Source organism: Magnolia sinica, chromosome 8 (assembly GCF_029962835.1).
Source record: "Magnolia sinica isolate HGM2019 chromosome 8, MsV1, whole genome shotgun sequence".
In the NCBI taxonomy this organism is placed as follows: Eukaryota; Viridiplantae; Streptophyta; class Magnoliopsida; order Magnoliales; family Magnoliaceae; genus Magnolia; species Magnolia sinica.
Genome location: NC_080580.1, coordinates 73,769,281 through 73,792,848, shown reverse-complemented (window position 1 = coordinate 73,792,848; position 23,568 = coordinate 73,769,281). Strand labels below are relative to the sequence as shown.

At 38.5% G+C, this 23,568-nt stretch overlaps 1 protein-coding gene across 1 annotated transcript in view; it reads right to left on the bottom strand.

Moving 5' to 3' along the window:
- Positions 1-23,364, bottom strand: part of LOC131254311 (protein GET4) — a 70,170-nt gene extending 46,806 nt beyond the window's left edge. Inside the window, exons 1-5 of the mRNA XM_058255302.1 lie at positions 23,202-23,364; positions 23,007-23,062; positions 18,449-18,528; positions 3,710-3,788; positions 2,825-2,950 (exon numbers count right to left, since the gene is read on the bottom strand). Coding sequence (XP_058111285.1) covers positions 2,825-2,950; positions 3,710-3,788; positions 18,449-18,528; positions 23,007-23,062; positions 23,202-23,364 — 504 coding nt within the window. The remainder of the gene's footprint in view (positions 1-2,824; positions 2,951-3,709; positions 3,789-18,448; positions 18,529-23,006; positions 23,063-23,201) is intronic.
- Between the last annotated feature and the right edge of the window lie 204 nt (positions 23,365-23,568).

Genomic DNA, 23,568 nt, shown 5'->3' with positions numbered 1-23,568 from the left:
TGCGCGGGACTGATCAGGACAAATTTTTGAAATATGATCGAGAAGCACGGTCAGTTCTTCGATTTCCCAGTCTTGACGATTCCGGCGACAAGGACTCCAAACTATCAAATTCACAAGAACAGAATAGCAACCAGCAACAGAAACAGATTTGATCGGAGCCAGGCGATAAATATTAGGGAATTGATCTTTTAATGTTGTACAGTCCACCCATTTATCTTCCCAGAACCGAATCCTGTCGCCTTTGCCTATAGAGTAATGAATACGCCCACAAACATCTGACTGAGTGGAGAGAGCATCTCTCCACAAAGAAGAAGCTCTATATCAGGAAGAGGACTTGGTCCACCAACCGCCTGTTGATCGACCATAGTTACATTTGATCAGAATATTCCATAATGTGAGGTCTTCAGTTCCAAGTCTCCATAGCCACTTCCCAAGCAGGGCCTTGTTCATGTGCTTAAGATCTCTAATTCCGGTACCCCCCCCTCTCGAATGTGCTGACAGACCTCCTTCCAATCAACCAAGTGAAATTTCTTCTTTTCCTCATTACCATGCCAGAGAAAATCTCACCTTAATCTTTCCAGTGTCGCTAAGATCGAAGCCAGGCATTTGAATACAGACATAAAGAATAATGGAAGATTTGAAAGCGCTGCTTTAATGAGGGTTAATCAACCCCCCAAAGAAAGGTATCTACATTTCTATCTGGCTAAATAGGCTTCAAACCTATCAATGACTTTATCCCAGAGGGCCTTTGGAGGTTTACCCACACATAGAGGCAACCCAACAAAAGTAGTTGGAAGACTCCCCAAGGAACAGTCAAAGAAATCAGCAAAGATTCCAGCTTCCCCCTCATCCAAATTGACACCAAACATCTTCGATTTGTTCAAATTAACATATAGAGGCAACCCAACAAAAGTAGTTGGAAGACTCCCCAAGGAACAGTCAAAGAAATCAGCAAAGATAGCCTTTTTCACTATTTTAACGGCCTTCTCACAAATTTGCCTGCATTTTTAGTGATTTAGTTGGCCTGTTATGTTATGTTATACACACACACACACACACACACACACACACACACACACACAACTTCGTTATTTCATAGTTTAGTTTTGCTATTTTCATTGCAATTTAAATTTTTCATAGCCAATTTCCCTATTTTCCATGGGTGTCAGCAACAAAGGAGGTTGCGCCCCCCCCCCCCCCCCAAAAAAATCATACTAGTCACATTGGCCTTATAGTCAGCCATTCGTTATCATTTCTCAATCAACTTGAGAAACGACAATCTAATTTAATCAGCCAAGCCTCATTTAAGGCAAGGAATAGTATCTCAAGCCGATTGTCAAGAAGTGGCATTCTTTCTGTAAGAAGTTTCTAGAGATTCCCTCAACCTGTATGAATTATGGGGGATCATACCAGTCATATTGGCCGTATAGTCGGCCATTCGTTATCATTTCTCAATCAACTTGAGAAACAACAATTTAATTTAATCAGCCAAGCCTCGTTTAAGGCAAGGAATAGTATATCGAGCCGATTGTCAGGAAGTGGCATTCTTTCTATAAGAATTTCTAGAGATTCCCTCAACCTGTCGATGTACTCGCCTTGTCTTCTCAACTGTTCTAAAATTTGTTGCAAGAGAGCATGTCTTCCAAGAGGCCAATAATGTTTTCCAGTGAATGGTTGTTGGAGGATCCAGACTTGTGGATTGCAAATGTTGGGGGATGATTGGTTTCTAAGGGCATATCCTTCTTCACAAGCCTTTCTTGATCTTCTAGCTTTTTCTTAAGTTTAGATCTTCTAACCATATTGTTGAACTTCTAGTTGTACAAGCGTTCCACCGGGCGTGCCAAAAAAATAATGCTATTCAATCAGACACCAAGCCACACCGATTGAGAACTAAACAGATTGAAGCCTCAAGGCAACTTCTTTAGAATCGGTGCCATAGAGGAAGCTCAAAACTCTCCGCCCACAACACCACAACCGTGTTTCATCCTTTTACCCCCAACAAGTATATTTGTAACCGGCATAGTAATTTTGGATGGGGTCAAAACATCGTACGCAATTACGAGTGACCACTAGCTACGTAAACAATGGGGGCTGAACCAGGCCAGGCTCAGTCCCTACCTGACATGGATGCCCTCTACCCAAACCCAGGCCCCCGAGCCAAACCCAGGCAAACCCACTTAACGATGAGAAATGAGGAGTTTTTAGTTTGGCAAGAGAAAAAATAACAAATAACAAAGAGATAAGGAGAGAGTGAGGAACGGACATGACCCTTTAAGTTACAAGAAGGGCATGAGAGAGAGAGGAGAGAGAAGAGGGACCTTGTAAAGACCTTGTTTACACTCCGTGCGACTTAATCCCCCATTACCAAACAGGGGAGAGAGATGCAACTATAAAAGGAAAAAGGAGGATGGAGATGTTGTTCTTAGATCTAGAGTTAAATGTCTTTGTATGACCTTGAAAAGTGTTAAGTACCCATAATACGAGGTTAATTACCAATGGAGCAATTTGAAAAATAGCCTTGAGGGCTTGATGTTCCTAGGCTACCATTCGCACTTGAGAAGCCAGGCCTGGGCATATGACAAATTATAAGCCCTGCTACAGCTGGCCAGACCTATCAGTTTGGCTGGCTACCCAACCCCTCTACATGCCACCACATGTACCAAACTAGCATGTGCATGCAACATCCAAGGTGTCTATCAGCTGGGTCCCACAGCGTAGATCCTAGGTCCAAAACAGGCAGGACCATTCATCACATGGGAAGTTTTACTGAACAGATATATGGCGAAGAAAAAAGGGGCTTTTTGGCCATCCATATGTTTCATACCTTTTGCCCCACCTTATAGTGAACCAACCTGATTCTTTGTCCAGCGGCTAGAGCAAGTACATGATCAGCTCCACCTGATGGACAACTTAGAGTGTGCATATGTGGCATAATGTTGAGGGCTGGGATCTACACACATACAGAATTAGTAAACCTCCTAATGTGGATCCTTGTTAGGATTCTTAGGAACCAAACAGCAACTACCACACCGAAGTTTCCTGTGATACAGCATTCTATAATCTAAATACATTGATATGTTAGCAATGCTAAAAATAGGACTCACCAACACTACAATTCGATATGGAACCTTCTCACTGGAGGACAAGTAATACATGCTTCTTCTTCTTCTTCTTCTTCTTCTTCTTCTTTTGAGAAGTAATACATGTAACTAACCACTTAGAATGCAGAGTAGCTTACTTCTACATAATCAAATCATGCATTTCTAGTCTGAAGTATTAGCACAAAATGCAATGTTAACAATACATTGCTCCAGAATGTTAACAAATATTCAATTGACGGATCAAAATTGTGCTGATGAAAAGACCTGATTTTTTTGATTTTTTTAAAGATTCCAAAACTTTATCGCACAAAAGAAAGGATGATAAGGTATCATCCGATTACAAAGAAAAGCACACCGACAGCTTACAAAAGGCTCACACAATCCCCACTCTCAAATACAACTTTACCCCATCCCAAAATAAAACGTTTGGCTTTGAGAAAGATCTGATGTGAAATTAAACAAGGTCATCTAACTTCAACATAATTACCAAAATAAAATTGGAGGGATTTCTTTTTTTTCGAGAAGTAATGAATTTTTCTTGGAGGGAAGAGTTTCGCTTCAAATGATGGAACAACAATGAAATTATATGAGACTGGGAAGAACATAACCTGCCCATTTCTCAGTTGGATGGAAGCACCTGATTGTAAAATATCCAAAGCTTCAGCACATCGCTCAGCAGCTACATATCTGTACAAAAATACGAATATTATCACCAGCATGCATGCCTGTGAAGATGGTAAATAAATTTAAGCATGGGATCCTAACTAATGATAAGCCTTAAAAAATGAAATGAAATGAAAGAAAAGATGTAGGTCTGATTTCATGCCAGTCAAAATAGTTATAAAACGAGGTGAGCAACAATTTGCCAAATTTCTGTGCTATTCAAGAGAAACATCATGATAACATTGCAACGTCAATAATATCATGACATCTCAGCACGCTTTTCCCATACTTCCATTTCTAACAGTATTAGAATAATGTGCCTATTGGACAGCAATTGCCATTGCACCCTATTTAAACAGTGAAGACTATTGATTTGAAACCAGCTTTTATTTGGTAAGGTTGTAAATCCCATTTCACATTGATAGGAACGGGGAAAGTCCGTCAAACCAGTTTCAAATGGCAAGTGAATCCGATGCACCAAGTAGCCAAATCAAGCATGATGGCCACACCTAGCCAGTGGCCACTGAGCTTGTTGTGATATATGTGGGACGTGACATGGTTGAGAAATCTGCTCTTGTGACTGGGTCTAGAAATTCTGACAATGCTGGTACTGGACGAGGTAGAGCTATTGGATGAGGAGGTCGAGATGCAGGCCACGGTCATGGTCCAGATTGTTTGTGTACTCATTGTGGTCGATATGGGCCATATGGCTATATTGTTGTTTATTGCTCGGTACTTCATGGTAGACCACCTTAAGGCCATTCTACTAATTCAGCTACTACAGATGATAAAGACTTTCCAAGAATGTTAGGGAAATGGCTCCGTTGGCAAAGTCACCGATGGTCCAACCGACTGGGGATGTGGTCCATCTCTCGATGACGCTTTATCAGGGAACGCTACCCAGAATAAGACCTCTCCATCTAAATCTTTAGCTCGAAAGTAATACCTTCATTGCTCTTCACATTGTTTCCAAGTCTAGTCTTTCAATAGTTAATTTAGGGGCTACTGATTATATGACAGGTACAATTGTTTCTTTTTCTTCATTTACCTCGGATCCTCATTTAGATCATGTGAAGTTAGAAGATGGTACCTTGACACCTGTAAGGAAAAGGGTATTGTTTCAGCTTCACCATTGTTCTCCTTGTCTTGTTTTATTGGTCCCTAATATTGCTTCTAATTTATTATCTATGAGTTGGATTACAGGGGATGTAAATTGTAGCATGACAATTTTTCCAAATCATTGTATCTTTCAGGATCTGAAGACGAAGAAGTTGCTTGATGGTGTACTTGAGAATGATCGGTTATACATTCTTCATTCGAATTCTTCAAGTCAATTTAGTAAATGTCTTACTATAAAAATGGGGATCTTTATCTTTGACATTGTTATTTTAATCATCCTTCAATTCAGTCCCACAGTATTTGTTACGACACTCAACTGAGTCTAATGATATCAAGAATTTTCAATGTGAAGCCTATGCTTTGGCTAAACATCATAGGATGTCAAGTAATGCAGGGGCATTTTCACACCGGGCTCGAGTGGGATCGCCTATGGGATGTAGGGGCACACTCGGGGTGGATGGGGCCCACGGGGGAGGTATTGTGTTCGAGACTCCTCACCGGGGGTGATTAATGCACATTTCACACTGGGCTCGAGTGGGGTAGCCTGTGGGATGTGGGGACACGCTCAGGGTAGGCGGCCCATGTGTGAGATGGTACCCATGTGATTTGGGGCCCACGAGGGAGGTTCGGCCGAGGTCCTAACCCATGAGATGTGGGGCCTGGGCTATGAGATAAAGAGATTAATTCGCCATGCTCTAACAGTTCGAGCTTTTAGAGCAAGTGGTTAATTGTCCTGCATCATCAAGTTTTTTAAAAATGTTCCATATTTTTTGAAAAATCATAAAGAACACCAATCAATGGTTCCTCCTATACCTGTTCTAGACTCTTATCCAATTCTTTTTGTTCCAAAGGCATGCACTCCACCCAATCATGTTACCGATAAAGTTGTTCCTGATTCTTAGGCAACTAAACCTGATTTGAAGGTATATGAAAGAAGGATTGTTCGAACAACAGTCTTCCCATAGTCCACCACAAGGCATACTCCTTTAAATCCAGGAACTGATTGTATTCCTACTTGCATTCCCATTTATTTTTATCCATATTTAGATTTGTCTCTTGATCTACCATTATTATTAGAAAAGCTAAAAGACAATGTACTACTCATCCTATTCAATATTTTATTTCATATCATTCATTGTTTCCTCAACAAAAGCCTTTTGTTTCTACTCTTTAAGTATTCTTCTATTATTCCTAAAAATTATAAAGAGGCTCTGTAATGCAAGGGCATTTTCACACCAGGCCTGAGTAGGGTAGCCTGTGGGATGCGGGGATAAACTCGAGGCGGGCGGCCCGTGTGAGGCGGTACCCATGTGATTTAAGGCCCACAAGGGCGATTCGGACGAGGTCCTAACCCACGAGATGTGGGGCTTGAGTTGTGAGATAAAGGGATTAATTCACCATGCTCTAAAAATTCGAGCTTTTACAACAAGTGGTTAATTGTCCTGCATCACTCTGACCTCTCCTCTATGGCATCAAGCTATGGAGAGAAAGATGACTGCTCTTAAGAAGAATCATACATGAAGATGACTACTTTACCTATTGGGATGACTCCGGTGGGTTGTTGCCAAGTATATGCTCTTAAAAAACACCCCGATGGCAATATAGCCAGATATAAAGCCTATCTAGTAGCTCAAAAGTTTACAAAGATGTATAATGAGGATTATTTTGAAACCTTCACTCATGTTGCTACGATGAACTGGTTCGTGTTATCATTTCTTATTTCTCTTATTGCTAAGCTCAATTGGTCGTTGCACCATTTTGATGTTAAGAACACATTCTTAAATGATGACTTGACTGAGGAAATTTATATGCTTTCTCCTAGTTTTACTTGAAATGTGGAAGAAAATAAAGTATGTTTTAGTAAAAAGCCGATATATGATTTGAGGTGGGGCCCTCAAGCTTAATTTGATAAATTTAGTGGGGCCTTGATTGACATTGGTTTTACTCATACTTAGTCAAACTAATCAATTTGTCAAGCGGCATGTGCAAGGCATTATCATTATCAGTGTGTATGTGGATGATATTATTGTTATAGGTGATGATGTTGGTGGTAGACTCACAGGAGTTGCAACACTAAGGTCATGGGTTCAAGAACCCATTGTGGTGCGTGTGGGTGTGGGGGTGTGCGTGTGTGAGGGTGTGTACGAAGGAAAAAAAAAAAAAAAAACGGGGTGATGATGCTAGTGAGATTTCTGACTTGAGACTATCTGAGCAAGGTTTTTAACATCAAGGATTTGGGGCTACTCAAATGTTTTCTTGGCATTGAAGTCTCTTGTTCAAAGAAATGTATTATTTTCTCTCGACGAAAATATGCTCCTAATCTTTTGACTTCAACTAGTAATCATGGTGTTAAACCTTTGATTCTCTATTAGAGCTTACTATGAAACTTTGGGCTAACGATGAGGAGCTTCTTCATGATCTTCGCATGTATTAGCGCTTGGTTAGTCAGTTGAAATATTTAACTAGTAATCATCCTTACCTATCCCATGCAGTCAGTCTAGCATGCTAGTTTATGCATGCACCTCGATCCAGTCATCTAAAAGTTGTTTGTCGCATACATCAAGCCTTCTCCAGGATGTGGCATTCTAGTCAAAATCATCTAAATATTGAAGGTTATCCAGATGAAAACTAGGCAGGATGTCCAGATGATCGTTGTTCTACAATAGGGTATTGTACTTTTTTGGAGGAAATATTGTTACATGGAATACTAAGAAATTGTTGTTGCAAGATCTAGTGTTGAGGTTGAATATCGAGCCATGTGAATACTGCACGTGAAATTTAGTGATTGAATAGTTGTCTCTGAGTTAGGATTTTTTGTGACTACTCCTATGTAATGTTCGAAATATGGGTATCGCGTTAAGTATCGCATCCTTGGGATACAGATACACATCAGTTATCGCACGGGATATATCGTTTATATCAGGTAATTTATCAGACTTTTTAGGAAACATGGGAAACATTAGGAAAATGGTTGAATTTTTTAATGAAACTTCAGGAATTGTTAAAAAGGACCTTAAGACACTTTTAAATCATAACATCTCAAAAAAGAAGTGTACATAATAGGTTTCCTTTGTATAGTATCCTAAACAATGCGTCATCTAACTAAACTAATGCAACTATATTCAAATTGAATGCATAACATTTACAATGTATGCGATGATCATTTCCTCAAACACTCCTAAATACTTCGAAATTAGTCTCAATTGACAGTTGGTTGAAAGGATATTTTGAAAAAAAAACATAAAGAACAAATGGATATCGAAATCAAAGCTCCAACTCCATGATTTTTCATGAAAAACATGAAGAACCAATGGATTTATAAACATTTGACACTGATTTAACATAATTTCAACATGAAAAAAAAAAAAGGGATCGAAAATTGAAAATGCTCACCGGATCGAACATGTGGGATATATCTGCACTACCTGTGCGTTTCGTATTGCACAGGTGAAATACAAGATATATCGTGGGATATATCAGCCGATGTCATCAATATTTAAAACATTGCTCTTGTGCCCATGTACAATGACAATCAGGCTACAATTATATTGCTTCCAATCATTTTTTCATCAGCACACAAAACATATTGAAGCTGATTGTTATTTTAATCGTGAGAAGGTTACTGCTAGCATTATTTCTACTCCCTTTAGCAGGTCTACAAATCAACTTACTGATATCTTCCTTAAAGCCATTTCAATTGAAGTAGGAAGAGGTATTCAAGACATGCTGGTCATGATTGATACCCATGCCCCTGCTTGAGGGTGCTTGTTATAGTATAAATGGGTCTGTCATGGGCCCTTAGTTTGGGTTGTGTGCTTTTGGGCCTATTAGTTTTATGTTATTTCTTAGGGTTCTTTTTTTCCCATTTCCAACCTTAGGCGTTTTTATATAATTTGCATATTTTGGCTTATAAATGCAATAGAGTTGGATGTCCAACCCTACTGGTCTTTCCTTTCTTTCAAAGCTTTTCTCCTTTACTAAGCTCAATGCAAATACAGTGACTTCCAAATGCACCCTTATATCATAAAAAGATTTCCAATTTCCATTAAATGTAATAGTTTATGAAAGGTGAAGCAAAATATGATGGAGATGACTTCACCTGTGTTTGGAATTAGAACCCAAACTCACTATTAAAAAATGTGTGCAAGGTGTGGATCCATCTTCTTTCCTTATCACTTCTATTTTATCTCCTTTTACTTCTTCCTAGGTTATTCTCTTCCTCACTTCTTTTATAGATAACCTAGGCTCATTCTATTACATTGTAATCAACGTATGTAATGGTTTATTACATTGCACTTGTGGTAGTTTTATGCACCGACTACTAGTCCCCAACTCAAAACAATATGTAATTCCAAATGATGCTAGGGCATTCTCTATAAGTAACGCATTGCATCGTATCCTTGGTGTAGTAAAAAACAGGCGAGGGTTGGCTAGGGTGTCCCCAATAAGCAATGTGCCACAACGCCCAGTTGTTGTGAGAATTAGGCAAGGGCTCTCACGCCATTCTAGACATGTGTGGGTAAAGAAGCTAGTCTAGGAGAATAGATTCATCTTGCCAACATGGAATATAGGAAAATTGACGAGTATGGATTTAGTAGAAAGGATGAAGCAAGGAGAGTTAACATAGCTCGCATTAAGGAGACCATGTGGAAGAAGCCAAAACTAGAGAAATTGATGGATATGGGCTCCGATATGAAGGGACAGGACAATAGTAGAAATAGGATAGGATAGTGGGAGGTAAAAATTTAAAGCATAAAGTTGTAGGCATTAAAGAGTTAGTGATATGATTTTATTAATGGAGCTCGTATTAGGAGAGAAATAATCAATGTTATTAATGCACATGCGTCGTAAGTAGGGTTAGAGGATGGAATCAAGTGATCATTTTGGAAGGACATGCATGGGCTAATGCAAGAAATTTCGACACGAGAAAGGTCGTTTGTAGGAGGAAACTTAAGGGTTGTGTAGGAAAAGAAAGTAGGGGATTTGGGTGGACAAATGCAAGATATTCCAAACAAAGAAAGGACATTATAGGAGGAAACTTTAATGGCCATGTAGATATGAGAGGATACATGGAGGATATAGGTTTGTGAGAAGAAATTAGATGGTGGAAGCTATCCTTGATTTCACTATACATACAGTCTAGCTCTAGCAAACATATAATTTAAAAAGAGAGATGAACACTTAATCATTTTCAAAAGTGGATCAAATACAGGCCAGACATATTTCTTTCTACTTAGGAAGACAAAACAATCAATACGTAAGGACTACAAGTTAATACCTAGAGAGGGTTAGACCACACAACACAAGTTAGTAGTAACAGAATGCTATACTAAGAGATAAAAGAAAGTGAATGAAATTAATGGGTGTAGAAAAACTAGGCGTTTGAGAGAAAACAACGTTATTCATAAATAAATTGATGGAAGAACAAAAGTGGAATGTCGAGGAAAAAGAAAACGTTATGTGGACTGAGATGGTTGAATGCATTAGGAAAGTGGCAAAAGATGTTTTAGGTGTATCTGGAGGGAAAAGAGAATCATATAAAGAAACATGGTGGTGGAATGACAATGTACAAAAAGTAATGAAGAAAAACGTTCATGTTTCAAAACTTGGAAAGGGACTAGAAACAATGAAAATTTTGGACAACATAAAAATGCGAAAAAGATTGATAAGTAGTGAGGATAAACTTAAGGCTTATAATGATCTTTACAATAGATTGGGTGCAAGAAAATATGAGAAAGATGTATTCAAAGTTGCAAAAATGAGAGAAGAAGAGTAGGAACCTAAATCATGTTAGATGCATTAAGAGCGATGACCACAATGTACTAGTCAAGGACAATGAGGTCAAGAAAGGTGGAGAAGCTTATTTCAAAACTTGTTAACTGACAATCACTTTGAAAGCATAGGGATAGAATGAACCATAAACTCAAATGATGTCGGAGCCTTTAGATACTTTCGTAGGATTAGGATATCTAAAGTGAAAGTAGCTTTGGGAAAGACGAAAACATGAAAGGCCTTTGGACAAGATGGTATCCCAATAGATGTTCAAAAAGATTGTAAGATCGAAGCAAGTGTCAAACTAATGGAGGAAAAGTACCATGGAACCTTTTTTATAAGATAACAAAGACATACAAAGTTGCACTAATTATCGTGGGAGTAAACTTATGAGCCATACCATCTTTTTTTTTCTTTTTCTTTTTCTTTTTTTTAAGGTAATGCTATTAGGGATTGAATGAAGACTAAGGAACAAACTAGTGTATCAGAAAATCGGTTTGGTTTCACGCCAAGAAGGTCTAGAACTAAAGCTATTTTCCTACTTAGACAATTGATGGAGAAATACAAGGAAGGGAAGGAGGATATCTGCATGGTCTCTTTATTGATTTAGCGGTCGTTTAGATTACTCTTAGTTTTTGAGTTGTAAGGTGAAAGTCACCTACATGTTGCTTGTTTGGATGACAGTCACAGGTAAGTAGTTACAAGAGAGAGAGAGAGAGAGAGAGAGAGAGAGAGAGAGAGAGGGAGAGAGGAGACGTAGGAGAGTATTGCAACTCCCCTCTATATAGAGACGGTGCTTCTCCTCCTTACTGTTATGATTTTAAAAATATGATAGTTGCACTAACTGGTATTTTGCCATGTTTTCAAACGCAACTTTCCAACGGTAAATGACTTACAGGTAAAATCCCACCCCTCGGTGACTTGCAACTAAATCCAACTTAAAGGCTTCCAAACAACCCCTTATCTAGTAGGTTTTGGCAAAGAAAGGAGTTTCAAGAGGGGATATTGACATAATTGAGGACATGTACGAGGGAGCGGTAACAAATGTGACAACCACTAGTGGAGAGCCAAGTGAATTCCCAATTGCTATAAGCTTGCACCAATGGTTAGCATTGATCCCATACCTTTTCAAATTGGTTGTGGATGAGTTAACGAGGAATTTGCAGGAAGAGAGCACATGTCTAATTTTATCCTTCCTTGTCTTGCCACTTATCCATCTCAACATCCTCATTTCAGCTGCAATCATCTTATGAACATGTAGTTCCTTAATTGCCCACATTCTGTCCATAAAGCATGCCTAGTCTAATGACCATCCTAAACTCTAGAGGCACTCTCATGAATTATTGACCCAAGATAACAAATGTGGTCATTTTGGGAAACTTCTTGGTCCTCAATCTTAACTAATTCCTAGTTCTGACTCCAATTGTTACTAAACTTGCACTCCATATACTCCATTTTAGTCCGACTATTATAATTCCTTTAGATTCCAAAACACCTCTCCATAAACCTAGTTTTGTGTTTATGCTCCCTTGTCTTGTCAATCAAAACTAGATTCAAGGGAATTTAGGAGTAGCACCAATAGGTAAAATAAGATGATGGAAAGTAGACTTAGATGGTTTGGTCATGTGCAAAGGAGACCAAGAACTGTTGGTACTAACAATATTCGAAATATCGGTATCTCGCAATATATCGCACCCTCGGGATACAAGTGTTCGAAGTATCGGTATCGCTACAAGTTTCGCTGGTCAAAGATACGGAAACAATACCGACATCGCCAATAATATCGTTGATAACCGGAAATGCGGGGAAACATGGGGAAAACGATGGAATTTTCAGTGAAACCTGAGGAGACGTTAAAATGTATATATTTGCATATTTAGAAAATAAATAAATCAATAATTGCAAAACGAATGCATATATAACAAGTTTCCATTTAACAAGGCCTTAAAAGTATGTGTTGTTGTAAAAAGTCAGTCCAACCATCCCATCCGGCCTATTTAACCATGCAAACATCCATCGATATTGCAAAATATCAACAATACATGATATTTCACCAAAAAATCATCAACAATTGGAAAGGAAATGAAAGATTGTGGTTGCACATGTTGCGATATCAATAATATTGAGATATTATCAATGACAAATTGAACACTACATACAACCATGTGCCAATGAAAAAAAAAAATTGAAATAAAAATTTTTCTAATAAACAAAATTTTGATGATATCAATACATTGGCGATATTATAGAAATATCGTCGATACACTTATGATACAAGCATTACCTAGAATTTACATAGTTGAAAATATTGGCGATTACATTAGCGATATGGATACATTAGCGATACATTGCTAATACCTGAAATTTCTGATACTACCAGCGTTATTGGTATTGCTACCATTGTTATCGGTATCACTGAGTTGGAGATAAAGATAATATCGGAAATATCGAAGATAATTCGAACACTTACAGATACGTATCGATAATCGCATGGGATATATCGTTTGTATTGGGTAATTTATCGCACTTTTTGGGAAACATGGCAAAACATTAGGAAATTGTTGAATTTTTTAATGAAACTTCAGGGATTGTTATATAAAAATAATAATAATAATAATAAAAGACATGAATACACACTTTTAAATCATAACATCTCAACAAAAAAAAAAAAGTGCACATAATAGATTTCCTTTCTAGAGGGTCCTAAGATATGCATTGTTTGTTTGAACAAAGGCAACTACTATATTAAAATATAATGCATAACATTTATAAATGTATGAAGACATGTATGAAATCACATCCAATTCATTCAAAAGCAGATGATATAGTAGAAAGTAGTATTTAGGGTGATGAGCATCCAAAGGTGGACCCACATGATCGACTTCAAAAGTGCAAACGGTTCGAATAGATAAATAATCACATACATAGCATACATAAACCTCCACGTGCATCTCTTAATGTCCTTTCCAGCTTGTAAATTGAGCTAGTTCACTTATCAAGTGGGGCCCCACTTGAAATCAATGGACAGCCAGTGATCTGATATAGTGCAACCTGCCTATTATGTGGCCCACTTGAATTCATATCTTTCTCATTTTCGGGCCCATGGCCTAAAATGATCTAGAAAAAATAGATGGACGGCGTGTATAAAACAAATACATCATGGTGGCCCTCATAGAGCACTGTTCAGAAGCCACCTCGCCACTGGCAGCGTCAGTAGACAATCCACAGGATGTGGATTTAGGCCACTATCCTGCGTTGGGATGCTAGGTGGGGCCACCATGATGTTTGTGAGAAATCCACCCCGTTCATCCGTTTTGAGAGCACATTTTAGGACATGACCAAAATGAAGCATATCCAAAACTTAAGTGCACCGCACGAGGAAACTGTGGGGATTCAGTGACCACCGTTGAAACATTCGTATGGCCACAAAAGTTTCATATTGTGCTAAATTTTTTGTGCTTTCACTTCATCCCAGTGGGAATGACCTTATAAACAGTTTGCATGGCATATAAACATCACAGTAGAGCCCAGGAAGGTCTCAATGGTAAGAAACTCTTTCCCCAGTTTTCCATCTCGTGCAACCCACTTGAGGTTTGAATCCACCTCATTTTTTGTCCAATGTCCTAAAATGAGCTCTCAAAACGGATGAACGGAGTCGATGTCTCACGAACATCACGGTGGGTCCCACCTAGCATCCCAGCAAAGGAACTTTCCGTAGAAGGCTTTCGCAAGAAATCTGCGTCCGACATGTTGGGGGAAGTACCCAATCCGAGCACGACCGAACAGGGATTTGGGTGGGACCTTGATTGTGGCCCCACATGATGCATGTGTTGTATCCACACCATCCATCCATTTGGAGAGATCATTTTAGATCATGAGCCAAAGAATGAGGCCAATCCAAAGCTCAAGCAGATCCCACCAAAGAAAACAGTGGGGACAGTGATGGCCACCGTTGAAACTTGAAGCCATTTTTTATTTTTTTTATTTTTTTTTTGGGGGGGGAGGGGGGGGCACCATGATGTTTATTTGAGATCCAACTTGTTCATAAGTTCAGACAGATATGAACAAAGGGAAAGCACAAATATCAGCTTGATCGAAAACTTTTGTGGCCCCAATTAAGTTTTTAATAGTAGGCATTCAAGCCCCACTGTTTTCTGTGGTAGGGTACACTTGAGCTTTGGATTTGCCTCATTCTTTTTCTCGTGACCAAAAATGTTATCTCCAAATGGATGTGCGAAATGGATAGTTGGATACACAATACAAATATCAAGGTGGGCCCCACCGAAAGGGTCGCATCATCTTTCATGCAGTCAGGTCGCACAGAATCCAATTTCCCTTAAGGGGTGCGGATAGGTGTTACCCAGGTAACAGCTTAGTGGGTGTTAACCTTACTGTAGGGCCCACCTTGATGATATGTTGTACATCTAATCCGTCCATTAGTTTTTCCAACCCATTTTAGGTCATGCTCCCAAACATTAAGCATATCCAAATCTCAGGTGGACCACACCACATGAAATAGTGAAGATTGAACGCTCATCATTAAAAAATTCCCAAGGCCCACCCAAGATTTGGATCTGCTTACGTTTTGGGATAACATCCTTAAATAATCGGGGGGAAAAAAAAGGATGAGCGACATGGATATGAAACACATTCATCAAGACGGGCCCCACACAGTAAGGTTAACACCACTAAGTTGTTATCCACGTAACAGCTAATTTGCTCCCTAACTTAAGAGACAGAGAGAGTTTGAGTATCTTTCGAATCTCTTCTCCATTAAAGACGGTCGAGAGAACGGTGCAATCCATCCCAAATTCTCACTGGAATCACAACATTCCAAAAAATCTCTCCCGAAAATCTTTCTTTTCGCAAATCCCAACCCAAATCCCCACCATCCTCGCCATAAATATGGTTTTCTTCCAAAATAATTATCTTCGAAGGAAAAAAAAAAGGTTTTAGGGATTTTCTTACAAGATCTGGCAATGTAAACCGCAGCCCACCAAGACGAAACAACTCCCACAGGAAGGTCACAAAGGTAAAAGAATTTTTTTTCTATATTTTTTCTCCAACATCAGCGATATCGGCCAATATTTTGCAATATCTTGCGATATATCACACGATACAAAGGATTTTATCAGTTTTCTTTATTTTTTCAAATTTTTGAGGTTTTCGTATCGATGGACTGCGATACCGATAATATCGGCCAATATATCAACCGATAGTATCGATAGTTCAAACACTAGGTACAAATTGAAGGCTTTGAAAGGGCAAGGGGAAGGCCCAAAAGGACGTGGGTGGAGGTAGTAAGAAAAAACGTAATGACCTATAGTCTAATTGAAGCTATGGCCCTTAATATAGTGAAATGGAAAAGAATCCATGTAGCCGACCCCATTAGAGGGGAAAAGGCTTAGATGATGATGATAATGATGATGATGATGATGACGATGACATCGGTGATGTATAGTGGAATGGAAAAGGATCCATGTAGTTGACCACAATTAGTTGCAATAGGGCTTTGATGGTGATGGTGATGATGATGAACTTGGGCTCATTCTCTTCATTAGTTTTCCACCATAGCAGGATCAAAGGATTCCCTAGAGATTCAGACCAATCCTAATGGCATTCGCTCCTTTCAAATTCTTGTTCCAAGAGGAGCATAAAATGCCATTTGGATTTCCCCATTATCATTCTCCAATAGACACCAAATATGTTGTGGCTAGTGAGCTTCCATTGTATTAAATTTCTTAGACAAGAGGCATAGTAGCACATTAATAAAACAGTAGTAAGTGATCTAAGAACCCCCTATATGGCTACTAAACAAGTGGGTGCTTTGCCCATAAACACTAGAACAATGATGAGGGCATCCGACCATTTAGAGTGTACTAAAGGAGGAGGAGATCGCCCAAGCCTTCACTTTGGCTCGATGACTTGTACATGGGCTGGGGGGGGCCGCACTAAGGACTTCAAGAACCCACATACATGATCATGCATCTTCAAAGACCCTACACTAGGAAGATACATGTGGGACGCTTAGTCAAGGAGTCTTGACCGTTGGATCGCGAGGACAAGATGATTGGACCGTTGGATCGTGTGGATCCCTCGATTGGATCATTGGATCATTGTGATCCTTGATCACTTTGATCATGAGTGTTTAGATTAGCATATTTGATGTTTTTGTTGATTATTCATAGCTTAGGATTAGCAGATTTATGTTTTATCGTGTCATACGACGTGAGACATTTTTATTTGAGGGACATTATTGTAAAAATGCATTATTGAGACTACAAAGAGGGGGACGTCCAGCCCTAGCCCTTAGGGCCTGTTTGATTTTTCAATGCAAGTGTAAATACCCAGTAAATGGGTAATTATGACACTTTCACCCGTTTGGAAATTTTTGGGAATTCCTACCTTGGAAACCGGCTCAAAAGTGCTAGTTAAAATTTTTGGACCTCACGTTGACGTATATGACATATTTGTTCCGTCCATCCATTTTACCCCAACATTTTAAGACATGAGCCGAAAAATTGTGTAGATCCAACACTCAAGTGGCCCACACCAAAAGAAACAGTGGCCCTTAGAAGTTTTTCACAGTAAGTGTTTGATTCACTTTTTTCTGTGGCGTGGTCCACTAGAGCTTTAGATATGCCTCATTTTTTGGCTCATGCCATAAATTCAGCTAGCATAATGGATGAACGGTCTGGATAAGCGACATGCATCACGGTGGGACCCACAATTATTTTGCAGTTTTTTCAATTTTTGCATCCAAAAAGTTAGCGGTCAGATCAAATATAGGGAAGAGTGCAGTAAATCGTAAGGAAATAATCATTACGCATTTACACTACACTTACCACCTAATTGGAAAATCAAACAAGCCCTTAGATTTTGGAATGAAAAACTCTCTTTTGCTTAGCAAAAGCATACTCACTCATGTGAAGTGGGAATCTCTTGTGAAAAGAAGTTATTTTGGTGTGAATCCAGGGGTGTGAAGCCCATTATTTTATTCTTCTCTCTCATTCTCTACAATCGATGTATTTTCTTCTACTTTCTCATTCTCCATCTCTCTCAATCTCTCTTTATTCCTTTCTACCTCTTCCTTTTCATTTTGTTCTCAACCAAAACCCATCCCCATCACGTTCAAAACACCTAAACCTAGACCAATCAAACCGTACGACCGTATGAACCAAACCCCTAGACTGCACGTTCATATGGGTGTGACCATACGGCCAGCCCTCTCCTTCTCTCTCTCTTAATCCTTGCTCATTTTTCCCCTTTAAGATCCCTAGCCCTAAGCCCAAAACCCTAACCCAATACCCTAGCTCTCAAAACCCTATTTCTCCACAAACCCAATTCTCCCCAAACCTAATTCCCAAATCCCAAATTTCCTTACCCTAGAATTGCGCCAAATCTGCCCCTTGAATTAGAACCATGCATATGCTCATGTGAGAGTTCCAATCTCTCATTGGGCCTTAGGTTTTCATGCTTACATGATTCATGTTTATGTGGGATTGTGAATTTAACATAAATCTGAATTTTATTGCATCTTTGGTACTCTTTTAATCATGGTAGGATAGCATGTTATCATATTTGATTTACTTTGATTAATCTGTTAATAATCTCCAACATCCAAATAATTAGATCGCAAGTCCTGCATCAAACCATCTTTTACCCAATACTACATGATCACGATCGGTTGCAAAACATATAAACATGCAAAATGTTTTTAACCTAAGATAACATAATTTCTCAAAGTGACACTGCCATAACAAGATGAATAAACATAAGGAAAATCCTCATACCTTGCACTAACAGACTTGTACATCTGCTGGGCTTCATAATAATTGCCATCGTTTACAGTTTTCTCTAATTTCTCTATGTTCTGCATTTCAACAAAAGAAAAAAAAAAAAAAGGCAACCACATTCATACAAAACAAATACTCCTACTCTTAAACCCAACGATGGCTGAGAGGACTTTTTAGAACAAGAAACATAAACAGGAGAACTTCACAAGAAACGGTTTTAAGGCCCTTAAATATAGCATCCCTGAACAAATGTGTGATCATGGAAGAAAGAGTTTCTTTAGGTTTGGTTGCACATAAGATCAAATGGTGCAAATATCCCAAGAACACAAAGGAAATAAGTTAGGCAACAGAAAAAGGACATGTCTGGAAAGAAAAAAAATACAATATTCTGATTTAGCAAATTCTTGCAATTGCTTGAATATGTCAAGGCTCTTTTTTATGAATGTCTTGTGTATTAACCAAATTTGTGAAAGTTCATTACTATTAATAAATTAACCGTTACCTTTAAAAAAATTAACCAAATTTGTAACTCTATGTTGAATTTAATTTTTGGCAAAGCAAAAAGAAGGATCAGCTCAAACTTCAATCCTCTCCAAAACTCTCACGGTGCTAAAGCAGGCAATCTAACCAATAAATACATCTTACTAAACTATATAATAAAGAAGCTCCTACTAGTCTTCCATTTTGAAACTAATTTGGAAGGAACAGGATCTCCAGCGATGATCCATATAGGTCCCACGTGTGTTGGCCTTCTTATGTGGGATTTATTGTTTCTTTCTTTCTTTTTTTCTTCCTCCTTTTTGGTCTTCGTACTCTTCAACTCAAACTCAATCAATCAAATCCCCTTTTTTAAGGATAATCAGATCCCAGCATCTCCAACCGTGAAACCCTTGCTCTAGACATTACCCTAATCACAACCCTCTATTCCTATATATCCAATCAATAGATCCACAAAACCCTTGATCTTAAGAAGTAGTGATGATAAGATCAATGATGTCAATCCTTCCTGGTTGGTAGGTGTCTATGATATCAAGGATTTGAGGCCTTCAAAGTACTTTCGTGGTATTAAAGTTGCAGAGTCCAAGCACTAGATATTTATTTCCCAAAGGAATTGATCTCCTCAGTGTTGCAAGCATGTTCATCTGATACTCTTAGAAGGGAATCATCATCTCCAAGATAAGCAGTCTAGAGCATTAATCAATATCAATGCGTATTTTCATCTGGTTGGCAAGGTCATTTATTTTACTATAACTTTTCCAGACATTGCATATGCAGTAAGTGTGAGAAATTAGTTCGTGCATGCCACATATTCTCATCATTTAGAGGCAATCTAATGGAGCCTTTGCTTCTTAAAGTCTGCTCCTGGAAAAGGACTATTGTAATCCAATTAAGGCAATCTAGACTAGAGTGGCTGGTACGATGCAGATCAGGCAAGATTCCCAAATGATCAGATGCCTACAAAAGGCTATTGCACTTTTGTAGGAGGTAACCTAGTCACAATGATTACAGTATTAGATCGGGCGATATTATCAGTATTGCATGTGGGCAATACGAAACTGGCATGGAATGTCTCAAATCCTGAGTATCAACCAATGTATCATCAATGTATCGCCGATATCACAATGTATCGTGCAACATTGGCGATCTTTTCTCTGAAGAAATCTTTCTTGTCAACCATATCTGTCGATATCAACAGATATCGTCAACACCAAACAGGAACCGTAGGGACTTCCTCCAAAAACCCTTTCTAACTCATTTTTTTCACTTTTCCTTTCAATCTTCTCTTCCAAACAGATTGTAGGTGGATTTCGGTCCATCCTTTGCAATCTTTTGGACAAAAACAAAGATTTCAAAGCCAATTCAAGATATTTTTCGGATTTGGGGCCAGTTCTCATTCAGTGAAAGTTTTTGCATTTCGATCCTTTTTTGTGTAAATCATACAAAATCAGTGTCAAAAGGTTGGAAAATCTTGATTTTCATGTTTTGCATGAAAAATCAAGGATTTCAACCTTCGATTTCAAGATTTGAGGGTAGGTGATATGATTTGGGAAAATTGGAGAAATTGACGAAAAATCAAAATTTGCCCAATTTCTCCCAAATTGGTTGTAATCTTACACTCCAAACACAAAATCAAACATGTATGGGGCCTGATCTACTAATTCATGAAGTTTTTGTGATTTTTTTAAAAATATTTTAAATTAAAAATAATAAAATAATTTTTTTGAAATTTCACTTCTAGCAGCGGTCGATTGAATTTCACAATATTTAGGAGTGTTTGATGAAATCATCATCACATGCACTCTAATTTCAAATTTTGGGGGTAGGTGGTCCGATTCGGGGGAAATTGAGGAAAATTCCAATTTTTTTCTAAATTCACCCAACTTGGTTGCAACCTTACTCCAAACACGAAACCAAACATGTATGATGCTTGATCCACTGATTTATGTATTTTTTTTCTTATTTTTGAAAAAGAAATTATTAAAAAATATTTTTTTATTTAAAAATTATTTTTTCCAAAATTTTTGTTGTGTTAGTGATCAATTGGCTGCATTTTTTTGGCATTTAAAGGTGGTTAATTACTTATTTTAAAATATATTTATAAATTTCTACCTCTTCTTTTGGTTTTGAATGTATTGGTTGTGTTTCCATAAATGTCTTCTTACATTTAAAACTGCTATGAATTCATTTTGAATATAATTGCATCAATTCGGTCAGACAGCGTAGCTTAGGACACTATACAAAGGAAACCTATTATTTGCACTTTTTTACATGATGTTATGATTTAAAAATTGTGTATTAAGGTCTTTTTAATAATCCCTGAAGTTTCATTGAAAAATTCGACCAATTTCCCAATGCTTCCCCATGTTTCCCAAAAAGTGCGATACATTTCATGATACAAATGATATATCCCGTGCAATAACCGATACATATTTGTATCCCAAGGGTGTGACACATAATGCGATACTGATACGATAAACATTACTTGGTCACTTGGAAAAGCAAGAAACACACTATGGTGCTCATCCGTCCGTTGAAGCTAAATATTGTGCAATAGATCATTCCACGTGCGAATTAACTTGGCTTTGGTTATGTAATGCCCTGGGATTTTGATGCGCATACATACACGTGCATACGTGTACACTTGCATTCATCTAAGCATACATACATAGATCCATCCATTCATCCACGCTTTCATAATTTGTGCAATGTGTGGCTTTTAATACGTGTGATAGATTTGTTAACCATAAATTTATGTAATCAGTAATCATACGACCTTGTGTGTGTGTGTGTGTGTGTGTGTGTGTGTGTACATTTAGTCTCACCACTCATACACACCTAAGACCACCCATTCATTCTCTAACTAACCCAAATCTAACTGTTGAACATACACTGAACCTTCCTGATCATGAACCATGCCCCATGTAGGGCCTTCTAATTACGCTAAAAATCTGCCCAAATAGATACCCACTTGTACACCCAAATAGCCCATTCTGAACCGTCTAATCTCGAGCTACACCGACCCATAGTAAACCCGTGAAGTTTGAGATCAATCTACCTCCGTTTGACCCATAATCCTCACCATAGACTTGCATCATTAATAACCGTTAAACCCATGATCTAGATCAGCCCGTTGAGATATGCAATAACGTGCTTAAACCGTCCAAAACAATCTAACCATGAAAATGAACTGATTCCTCAGTTCTTGCCCTTAAAAGACATGTATAAAAGCTTCAACTCTATCTTTAATTTAAGATCACTCATTCATGAACCTCCATATATGCTCGTATACACGATCATTCACCAAACCAACCATAGAGATTTTACCTAATTAGACATAGATCTAATAATCTAATCGTCCATGTCACCATCGGACTATCCCATCATAGCAAACTTGCCCTAAGATCATCTAAACCACACGCTCGTCCATCCATAATTCTAAACCGTTCACCTCACTCCAAATTCACTAAAAAAACATTTCCAGCCATTAAATTTCAATTCCAATGGCTAGAGATACATCCATCGACCATCTATGGATTTCCACATGCACGCATTCCTACTGATTCACCTTTCTCATCAGGCCCCAGGCGACCCACTTAAAAACTAGACAAAGACCATCATTAAGATCCACAAGCGACCCCCAGCGAATCTACTGGTTCACCTTTCACATCAGGCCATGTCTGGACCTATTTCTAAAGCCCTAAATCCTCCACAAAGAATCCTAATGATTCTAGAGTTTCTTTTAAAAAAAACAAAAAAGGATGCAATACACTTAACCACACCCCACACCGTACACTCTCTACCCGATAGATCATGATCCGATGATCCATCCGTAAAACTGACCATAAATCTATACCTTGACACCCCAAAGAACCCTGCGGATCACTTGTTTCGCACTTCTGAAATCATTTAACTGTTCTGTTCAAAATCAAACCCTTTTGTTAACACAAAGGACCGTGACTTGTGATCAATCTAAAATCCCAACCTAACTCTTCACACGTATGAATCTGAGCTTGAGCAAATCAATCGCACGTGCATGCTAGAAACCAGAACCTACCGTTTCACTTCTAGCATCCGATTTTCCCTCCACATTCTTAGCACTCCAGTAGACTTCTGAAACCATTAAGTTGGATTCATCAAAACCATTTATCCTAGATCATTATCATCTTAACCCTTCATCAACGAAACAATCTGGCTATCCATTCATCTCCGATGTTCATCCATTAAATCCTAATCGTCCAAGAAAATCAACCAGCATCTTCTTTGAACATTGTTGAAAACCCATCCCAATTATTTCCATGTTTTCTCCTCCTCCGATGATTGTGAATACAAGTTACTGCCCCATCCAATCCTGACCGTTCAAAGCCATGAAACCAAACCCAACCGAAATCTCTGCGGAAGAAGAATTTGGCCATCCTTTTACTTCACACACTACTTCCTTTCGAATCATGGAAACTTTCAAAAACCTACCTGATCCATACCATCGAGATTGTGGGACCCATCACTCTCCAACACAAAATCTGTTCAAAATAATTGGTTTCCCCTTTTTCTCGACAACATGCGGTGGCAGGAGAAAACTTCTCCTGCAGAACCCACAGACCAAAGCAATCAAGACCTTC